At 45.5% G+C, this 10,538-nt stretch overlaps 1 protein-coding gene across 1 annotated transcript in view; it reads left to right on the plus strand.

The window, feature by feature from the left end:
* Window positions 1–10,538, plus strand: part of LOC112103920 (piezo-type mechanosensitive ion channel component 2-like) — a 96,828-nt gene that overhangs the window by 52,902 nt on the left and 33,388 nt on the right. Inside the window, exons 21-28 of the mRNA XM_026652654.1 lie at window positions 588–764; window positions 2,097–2,240; window positions 3,012–3,212; window positions 4,383–4,587; window positions 6,598–6,699; window positions 6,842–7,007; window positions 8,061–8,304; window positions 9,747–9,843. Coding sequence (XP_026508439.1) covers window positions 588–764; window positions 2,097–2,240; window positions 3,012–3,212; window positions 4,383–4,587; window positions 6,598–6,699; window positions 6,842–7,007; window positions 8,061–8,304; window positions 9,747–9,843 — 1,336 coding nt within the window. The remainder of the gene's footprint in view (window positions 1–587; window positions 765–2,096; window positions 2,241–3,011; window positions 3,213–4,382; window positions 4,588–6,597; window positions 6,700–6,841; window positions 7,008–8,060; window positions 8,305–9,746; window positions 9,844–10,538) is intronic.

Raw genomic sequence — 10,538 nt, forward strand, 5'->3', positions numbered from 1 at the left:
GCAAAGTTTCCTTTCCTCCCTGCAGCCATCAGAATAAACCTTAGTTGAAACTTAGGTGGCTCATGTAATTCAGACCCAAGATTTCATAATTAAATACATGTGCAAATGGCTAGTTAGGGCTTCACCAGAACCCAAATTGTTCCTGTTTGTTGCTGTTAAGATTCAGGTTTTCATAAATGTTTTTCATGAATCTATCTGCGCAAACTGTAGACATCTAATTTTACAGAGCGAGGAAACTACAGAACAGTGACCTAAATGTCACATAGTCTCTTGCAAGGTAAAAAGTCATCCTTAAATATCAGGAAGAGAAAAATGTAAATAAAATCATATCACTTACTACATTTATAATAGGTCCTTTCCTGATGATTAGAAAATCTTGTCTTTTCTGCCTAGCAGCGTTACTTGCCATCCCAAACCATCAGGGCATATTTTTTCCTCAAATAGTCTTTTGCTTTATCTAATAGTTTATCTGTTATTCTGTATTGTGTTAGTGCAAATACCACAGGCTGAACTCAACCCACAAACACACCAGCAAAGAGGTAAGTTACAGTGAAACAACTCTGATTTTTTTCCTGCAATGACTTTAGGTATCTTTGATGAATTACCCTTTCTTCGTCCTTTGGGTGTTTGCCCTGCCCTATCCCAAGCTCCGCCCTCATGCATCAAAGATCTGCACAGTTTGGTCCTGTGTGATGGTTATCTGTAAAATGATGTACCAGCTGAAATTCGTCAGGCCGCATGACTACTCCTCAAACTGTATGCAGGTGAGCATTCTAGAGCACTCAGGTCCTGATTCTGCAAACACTCAGGATATATCTTGATTGAGCAAAAGCGAACCTCCCAGCCTGGGTCGACAGACTCACTCTGGCCCTCTAAAAATAGCTGTATAGATGGTGCTTTGATGTTGCATCTCAGACTAGAGTTCGGGCTCTGAAGCCTAGGGAGGCGGGTGGGATTCTTAGTGCATCATACTCAGCAAAGATCTGTGAACAGCCAGCAAGCAGTGTCCTTCCTCTGGAAATTTCCACTACATTCATCTGACGAAGTGGGCATTCACCCATGAAAGCTTATGCTCCAATATGTCTGTTAGTCTATAAGGTGCCACAGGACTCTTTGTTGCTTTTTACAGATCCAGACTAACACGGCTACCCCTCTGATATTTGAATAATGTGCAACTTCCATATCAAGACAAGATTTAACATAGTCCTAGGAATGCAATTCTCTCAGCCAAAGCTTTCCCGAGAAGCTTTTGTAGGTTTGCATTTGATAAACACCTGTGCAATGTGAAAGGGAATGGAAAGTTTTGAAACTTGCTTGTTGAAAGATAGTAAAGAACGGGGGCTATTGCAGATAAACAGAGACCTTCCTTTTGTGGGCACAATTCATACCTACAGTTTTCACATCTGCAAAATTGGTGGGTTAAATTTTTGTGCTGGCAAAAGAATTAGGGTCTCCAATATTACAGCAGGATGGATAGCTACCTGATTTGTATTTGAGCTTCAAACTGATGGCAAATTGAGGCAAAAAGAAGTTACTTGCCCATGGCCACACAGCAAGTAGCAGACCCAGGATTCATGAGTCCTGACTGAGGGCATGTCTACATGAATATTTCATGTGTGGCAACCTGGGATGTAAATCTACTGTGCTCCAATGTGCCATGCACAGACGGCGCATGTGGAACCTGCTGCATATTAAACATACCCTGTTTCATTACCAGGTCAAAGTACTCTAGGGAACTTGATTTCCTTTACTCAATTATTTCCCTCATGTTACTTATTGGGCACAAAGAAATGAATTGTCAGTAGGCTTTTAAAATTAAAAGATGGCTATGCATATAGGAGTGTTGCCAAGCAAGAAATATACCAAGCACTCTTGAGTGAAATTTCTGGCATAGAAAATCATCAATGCCTACCACAAAAACTAAATTAGACGGCATCTGTTCTATTTGTGTGCACATTACATTCTGGATATAAATTGGTAGAAATAAAAAAAACTTTAAACACAGTAGGGGAGCTACTAGGACTTGTGCTTACCCCTATTATTGAAGGAGTTAGTTTCTGAGAGTGTATTTCAGACAAACATGCTTCATTCCACAGGGGCTATACCAGAACAGAACCTACTATCATGACAGCCTGGATGAGCTGTTGCAGAAATCAGTGTTGTACGTCGCTCCTGTTGATCCCGCCGATTGGTGTGGAGGGTTACGGAAGTGCGGTGACAATGTTTTACCCTGCCTGAAGGTAGGATTCTTATTGTGCTGTCTTCTGACACTATTACTAAATAGAGTAACAGAGGTAGTCAGCAGCGTCGCTCGGCACAAACCCTCTGCTGATATGTCAGATTTTGACATGCACAAGCAGAAAGAGGAGCTTGAAACAGGAAAAGGGAGCAACACGGGGATTTGAAAATTTCTTTAAAATAAATCTTGGTTAGATCTTAATGAGAAGATGTGATTAAAAAACGGTGACAGGGTAAATGGAAGAGAGAGAAGATCTACCAAAGAAAATGAGAAGGTTTTCTCAGCCATTCTTCTGTACTTAGTTTTCTTTTCATTCTGCTTCAGCAGCTGATGAGACATCAGTAAACGTTCTCCACACCGTCAAGAGTCATTATTGTTTGTCTCAAGGAACATCATATCCCTTGAAATTGCCACTGGTCTGAATCCAGTATAGCTACTACTCCAGTATTATGGGAGAGAAGTCCATGGGAGAATCTTTCCCAAGTCACCAGGTTGCAATGTTCCAGGAGAGAAAAGAAGCATGTCTCATTCATTTCTCATAGCCTTATTATTCTCATGAGACATTTTTATAGTGCTGTAAATGTACATGGCACTTCACAGAACATAGCAAAGGCAGAGCCCTTTGCATCCAATGTAACAGACAAGACACAGCTCAGAACAACAGTTTAGTAAGCTTCATTTGTCCTGCCGTTTGCCTTTCTCAGTGCGGGTTGTTCAATATTGCATTTAGGATGCCATTAACATCTGGTGCCATTTCATTCTGCCCTTGCAGAACCATCTCACCATCTTGGCATTGATGGTAATAGAAGTGACTGTGTATCACCACCAGCTCTTTTACCGGACTCAAAACCAGCTGATGCCGCCTGTTACTGGGATCATTTTTGATACCATCACCCGAGAGCACCTGGATGATGGGTTACTCAGCTGCATCAAATACTTTATCAACTATAGTTTCTACAAGTTTGGACTAGAGGTGAGCAAATATCAGGGGAGAACAATCCTCTTTGGACTTGGTCCCCAGCAATAGCTCACTGAGGCATTAAGAAGCCTGTGGAAAACACACACAAACAGAGAATCTAAATTCCCTTCTGGTGTAAACAAGCACAACTCCATTGACTCCCCCTAGAAAATGTGTTCCCATGCAGCTATGGGCAGCAATGGTCAGTGAGATCAGATTTGCACAGATGCTGAGCTCTTAGGGGTTGATTCATTTCCCTGGTTGGAGCGGGTTGCAGTTTGAAGCCTCCCCTGCCCAGGTCGCCACACCAGAGAGCAGATTACAGTATCAGGGATTCAGTTTGGGGAGGACAGCTTTAAAATCCAGGCTGCCTGCCACTTATGGCCTGGTCTTCATGGGCTTATCATGCTCCCTTTCGGGGTGGCAGCGGCTGGCTCTTGTGCCCTGGTGGAGTGCTGTGCTCCCTCTCCCAGAGGATAAGGAGGGGGAAGTTCAGCAGAAAGTTTTTATTGCTGCCATAAGCAGGTCCTTTTTTTTTTTGCCTGCTGATGATGGTTTTCACTGTAGCAGGAGGTGAATGCATTGTTTTGTGGGTACGTCCCCTTCTCCAGCCTTTGAAAATCTGGCCCTTGTAGTCAGAGTCATTCTCTTCACTACATGAGATTCTCTCAGTGTTTCCCGTCATAGCATTGGTTCAGGGGAAGTCACCCTTGTGGAAGGAAAGGCAGAATTTTCCTCTTCGTATTTTATTCCCTAGCGACCAACTCTCCTTTTTTTAATCTATTAACTTTGACTATGGCCTTGTCTACATGGGAAAGTTTTACTAGTACAGTTAAACGGCTATAGTGATATGGGTATAACTCTCATGTAGACACTCTTATTCTGGAATGAGCGCCCTTTTCAGATTAGTTTAAACTCCTTCTCAAGCGACGTAAGAAACTGAAAAAAGCCTCTCTTATCCCAGAGTAAGAGTGTCCACATGGCAGGGCTATACTGCTAAAATTATATTGGTTTAAATTCACATCTTAGCTGATACCAGTACGACTTTCCCACACAGCCAAGAGCTAATGCTCCCCGCAGTGGTGACCTTTGAAAAATTAAGCGGTCAGGAGGGCTTTCCGAGCAACCCTGGGCTTTGACGGACAGCGTCGCCACCCGGCTCACTGGAACATTCCATTCTTTCAGGTGTGTCTCATCATGGCCGTGAATGTCATTAAGCAGCGTATGGATTTCTATGCCCTTCTCCACGGCTGCTGGCTGATCTACCTGCTGCACCGCCGCCGAAGGAAAGCAGTGGCTGAGGTCTGGCTGAGATACTGCTCTTTCCTTGCCAGTGTCATGACCTTTCAGTATTTGCTATGCATTGGCCTCCCTCCTGCTTTCTGCAAAGGTAAATGCAACACAGTGCCTTGTCTGAGTGGGGGTTTGAGTGAACACATAGAAAAGCCCCCAGCAGTCACTGATAACCTGGAAGAGGACTGGCCAAAACATGACCGGTGAGGGCTGTTGAGCCATATCCCATCCAGCTCTGCAAGGAGAAGAGAACATACAGGGACACCGAAAGGGGAAAGTCCCTGGTGATGGTGTGTAAGCTAGTGGGGATGTTCTACCAACCCGGGAATGGAAATAACACTCCAAGCCTCAGTCCTCTAAAGTCCTTTCCTCAGGGCTTGTTTATTATCTGCCCCCAAAACAACAGCAAATCAACTGAAAACCACTGGGCAATAATCCCTGGAGGCTACCGCCCGCTCGGAGGGGAGACCCATCCTTTCCTCTTAGTTCTCTTGTGGTCCAGCTTACCTTTTCTTTTAGGCTCCACCACAAGCATCCAGTGACCAGACTTGTTAAACCTATGTAAGCTGAAACACCTTTACCTGGTCAGGTGACCCCAAAAAACTTACCCAAACATTGGATTAGTATTACGATGATTATTAATACATGCCTGTAAAATTGTGTCTCGTCTGTAGCTTTTCTCTCTCGCTCTTTTCCTCTCTATGGTTTTTCCCTTCAAAAGGCTACAGTCACATTAGGATGACTGGCTTGGTTTCACCTCCTAGCATAGGTGACACCCCATGTGCTCTCCCTGCACTATGAGAATCAGAAGAGCCAAGTCATTCCATGATTCCAGAGACACCAGGTACAGCCAAGGGACTGGAGGGGGGGGGGGCAGCCAGGAAACGGCAGAGAAACAGATGAGGTATTTCAGGAGGACCAAATAGCTGTAAATCACTGGCTGGGTTCAGCTGGCTCTGAGCTACAACAAGCATAGGTCAGAGAACACACTGGAATAGACCAGGACAATTCCATCTCTATTCAATCCCAAGCCCAAGTGCTATGTGGTAAACTGCATGCCAGGAATAACACTACAAAGATTTTAGGTTCTGGTCCAGCTCCCATTAAAGTCAGTTGAAAGATTCTCTCACGGGATGCATTACTCACCACCAGGCTGGCGCCTCCTCATGATCATTCTGGGGATTAGCTCAAGGCTGATCCACCCTGTCCACAGCTTGCACACCATCACTCCAACCCTTCCACCTACAACCCCTCCCTCAGCTGCCGGAACTGCAGTATCCTCTTCATGGCTCAGCCCTTTGGCCATGTCACTATCCATGTTCCCCCCTTCCGGGGGTTAGTGTCTCAGTTCAATAATCATGCCACTTCCCTAGTGGCGACTGGGGGGGACACGGGCCCACCCACTACTCCGGGTCCCAGCCCAAGGACCCTGTATATAGCAGCTTCCTGCAGCACCTCTAGTTCTTCTAATCGCTGCTACGATCCCCTGGACCACTTCTCCATGGCCCCAGCATCTTCTTTGCCCTTACTGCAGGGCACTCAGCTGTTCAGTCCCTGTAGCCAATCAGGAGCTGTCTCTTGCTCCCTCAGTTCCCTGCCAGCAACTGACCTGTCCGTGGTGCTGGCTTTCTTTCAGCCTGTTAGGGACACAGTCCTCATCCTTTGGGCTCCCAGCAGCAACTGACCTTTATTCTGCCCTGCAGCTCCTTTTATGTGACCCTGCTGGGCCCTGATTGGCTGTTCCTTGCAGCCTCTCTCCTATTGACTGTGCCCCATGCAGTCTCTCTAGGCCTCTTTTAACTCTTCACATGCCGGTGTGGGGTGGACGCCCTGTCACAGATTCCCACTGAATTCTTCAGAGGGTTGATTCAACTCACACTGGAGAACTCACGGCATCAACACTAGTTGTTTCAGCACTGACGAGAGCTTGCTTTTATTGGTAGCAATAGTGCCAACCCTGTGCTATCAGGAGGATGTGCTGTTATCCAGACATGTGCCATTTCCCTTGAGAAATGCCGGTGCGCTTCAACTTGAACATTTCTAGGCTGTAAACTCAGAAATTAGCTTAAAATGTTTTGTGTGCTGAAAAGAACCCCTTTGCCAACAGATTATCCGTGGAGAACCTCTCGCTGGACAGTCCATTCCAATCTGATTAAGTGGCTCTATCTGCCTGATTTTGCCAAGAAACCTGATGCCAGTTTTCTCCTGTGTAAGTATCAATCATCCAGGGCAGTATTTTACTGTCTGAAATTCCTACTGCTAACTACTAATCATTGTCACCATAATATTAAACATCATCAGAATAGTTTTGTCTGAAGCTGCTAAGACGCTGTTTTCCTGTCTCCTCCCAGATGACTTCCTGCTTCTGCTTTTTGCCTCCCTACAATGGCAGGTATTCAAAGATGAGAATAAGGCTTGTGTGCGAATAGAGGCAGGAGATAATGTGGAGATCAGCCGTGAATTAGACCCAGCTGCTCTCAGCCAGTACAGCCCTGTGCCAAACTTTATCCACTGCAGGTAGGAACCAGCAAGATTTGCTTTGGCCAAGTATAGCAGGTGGAAACGTGGAATCTGGATTTTGAAGGTGTTTGTATGTAAAGATTTTATCAGGCCTTTAAGAGAAGTAGAGGGCAGCTGTGCAGTTTGGATCTGGAGCCAGGTTTGTGCTCAGAGTCCCCATCCAATCCAAAGTTTGTGAGTGTTTGTAGGCGGGGCTCATCTTTAGTTACAAACCCTTTAATAATTAATCGATTTCAAAGCCAGAAGGGACCACTAGATCACCCAGTCTGGCTTTCTGTGCAACCCAGGGCAGAGAATTTTACCCACTTACCCCTGTCTTGAGCCCAGTGACTTGTGTTTGACTAAATCATAGCTTCAAAATGGGCATCCAGTCTTTAACTGAAGACATCAAGAGATGGGGAATCCATCACTTCTTTAGGTAGCTTGTTCCAACAGTTCATCACCATCACCCTTAAAAATTATAAGCTAACCCACATGCTGCTAAACTCTATCACTCTGTTGGAATTCACTATGTCTTATATAGTACAGTAACTGGCCTTTAGTATCCTCAATGCATCCAAATAAAATGTCATTTCATTACAAGGAGGAATAATATCAGAGAATGGACTGCTATAATATCCTAGGATAAAGATCAAAATAGATTTACAGTTAACTTTATCAGCTCATTAGCAAAAGATCTTGAGTGGGTCTATGCAAAGTTCATACCGCATGGAAAATTTTTGCAAGTGGCATCTTTTCTCTTCTCTGTATGAACCAGCAACCTATTGATGAACCACTTTAATTTTTAGTGTAATAGGCAGATAAAATAACTGTTTGCAAAGAGAGTGGGCAATCCTGTAATCTCAGTTCACCTGGTGGAACTTCTACCTAGGGAACACAAAGTTCACTGATCTAGTCTCGACTGAGCTGGTGTATAATGGGTAGGTGCAATGGGGTGCTGCCATAAGTCCAGGGGCACTGTTGGTTTAAATATTTAAGTGCATGGCCACCAGTTGGCAGACACAAGAGTCACCCTGATACTGTTCTGACACTTCATTTCCACTCCCGCAGGTCCTATTTGGATATGGCTAAAGTGGTTGTATTCGGCTATCACTTCTGGTTTGTGCTCTGCCTGATTTTTATCACTGGGACAACTCGAATCAACATATTCTGTCTGGGCTATCTGATGGCCTGTTTCTACTTTATGATCTTTGGAAGCAGTCTCCTTCTAAAGCCGGTCAAGAATATTCTCAGATTGTGGGACTATTTGATTGCGTACACTGCCTTAGTTATAGTGATGAAGAATCTTCTGGCTGTATGTATTGTCTTTCACAGAATTAGGGAAATATCTGCCCTCTTGTTGTTTTTTATATTACAGTAGAACCTAGAGTCACCAGCCGAGATCTGGGACCCAGTGGGCTAGGGAATTTACATATGCGTGGTGAAAAATGTCCCTGCCCCAAGAGCTTACTATCTAAGGCCCTGATCCTACGATGACCTCCTCATGGGCAGATCCTTGAAGTCAGTGAGATTCTTGACAGACAAAAGGTAGAAGAAAGGGAAGTATTACTGTCCCCACTTTTCAGAGGGGGCGACTGAGGGACACAGGGTTCATGTGACTTTCCCAAGGTCACACAGGTAGCGTGTGGCAGAGTGGGGAACATCACCCAGAACTCATGAGTCCCAGTCCAGTGCTTGAACCTCAAGACCATCCATCCTCTCTATTTCCACCGCTAAGTAATAGCCAGCTGGTGGTGGAATCAGTGGGCTTCTGCTGTGTGTGGGGAAAGCAGGATGTGGAGAGCATGGGAAAGGGGGCCCACACTTTCTGCAACTGCAGACCGGTGGGTGAGGTTGGTTTCAAGCACTGTGGTGTGCAGGGGGAGGTGAGTTTCAGGGCAAGACTGGGGAGCTACAAGGGCATGACCAGGACCTCTGGAATGAAGTGGCTTCACTGGCTAAAGCCTTTCTCTCCATGCGTGAAGGGGTGGGGACACAGCCGCTATGAAGGCTAATGAGTCCTGAGGCCACACAGTGGCTCTGTTACTGCCCTATGGCCTCTGGGGCAGGATTCTGCCACCCATTTGTGGAACTCCCCTGGGCACAGCCCACTTATGCTCTCTGTGACAGTGACTGGAATATGGCCCTGTTTGATTTTTCCAGTTCAGTTGTTTTAAGCCCTTCTATAGTATGATAAATGTTACATAATAAAATTATGCACATTTCCAAAAAATAATCTGGCCCTATATCTCTTTCCCCTAGAGGGTGGGGAAGCATTCACAGCTGTGGTCTGTGCTGGAGCTGGTCTGTGGATGAAAGGAAGACGTCTTTCTCCAGGCTGCTCATGCAGCACCTTTAATGAAAACTAAATTTACTGAAAAAGGAAAAAAAAAAAAAAAAGAGTTTTCAGAAATAGCTTCCTGCTCATGAAAATCAATCAGTCCATCCATTAGAGACGTGTGGCCTGGCTCGGCCCCAGCTTTCCACATGCGTGCCCTCCCAAGAGCAAACAGAGAGCAAAGCACTTACAGGCCTTTCCTGCATGCTGCCTATCTTCTCTGTTTCTTAGGCATGGAAAGTGGGATACCCGAGGATCCTCTTCTCTAGCTAACTCAGGAACAGCAGTTGAAAGGCTCACTAAACTGACCCATCAGACTAGTTTGGATAAAAACAGCAAGTGCCGTTAGAGCTGAGATAAATGAATACAAAGGAACAGAATGCTGCTGAGCCTTTTCACGGTCTCCTTTTTGATTGTAGATTGGAGCGTGTGCCTATCTTGATAAGTTACTGAGAAACCATTGCTGGCTAATACAGACCTTTGGCATGTTCTGTACGATACCGGGGTATGACTTGGGTAAGTAGCAAATAATGAACAGGCAGAGAGGACGTACCATGTGACTGTAATTTCAGGAAAACATTTTCTTACTGAAGGATAAGCAAAAGTCTAGTCCACTTTTTCTACAAAGCCAATAAAACACTATCACTAGCAGTGCAAGCAGAGACCTGTTTATTGAAGTGGAGGCCACAACTGTGTATGGCATGTAACGATTCCGTGTGGAAACCTACCAATGGCCCAGCTAATGTGGGAAACAGACAGAAACAAGTGCTAGATGCTCCAGAGAAATGTAGAAAGCCACCAGAGCGCACCCTAGTCATTCCAATGTGTTATTCCATGTGGGCTGTGTTTATGTGAGAGAGACGGTGACCACAGAAGAGCCCAGCAGCCTCTAGTGGAATTGTATAATGGCTTACATAGGGTCTGATCCAAAGGCCATCGAAGCCAATGAGAGTCTTTTCATTGACTTCACTGGGCTTTGGATCACACCACAGGGAATGAAAACAGGAGCTGAACCTGTAGCAGTAGCATAGCTAGGCGGGGAGCGGGCCAGCGGCTGCTCCCCCACCGAGCACAACTGGCAGCTTTTTAATTTTACTCACCCGGGAGCGAAAAAATAAAAAGGCGCCACCCGCTGCAGTGCTTTTACTGATGGGGCGGCGCTCCGGGTCTTCGGCGGCACTTGGGACGTGGGACCTTCACTAGCTCCGGGT

Source organism: Terrapene carolina, unplaced genomic scaffold (genome assembly GCF_002925995.2).
Source record: "Terrapene carolina triunguis isolate 2854851 unplaced genomic scaffold, T_m_triunguis-2.0 Scaffold130, whole genome shotgun sequence".
NCBI classification, from domain to species: Eukaryota; Metazoa; Chordata; order Testudines; family Emydidae; genus Terrapene; species Terrapene triunguis.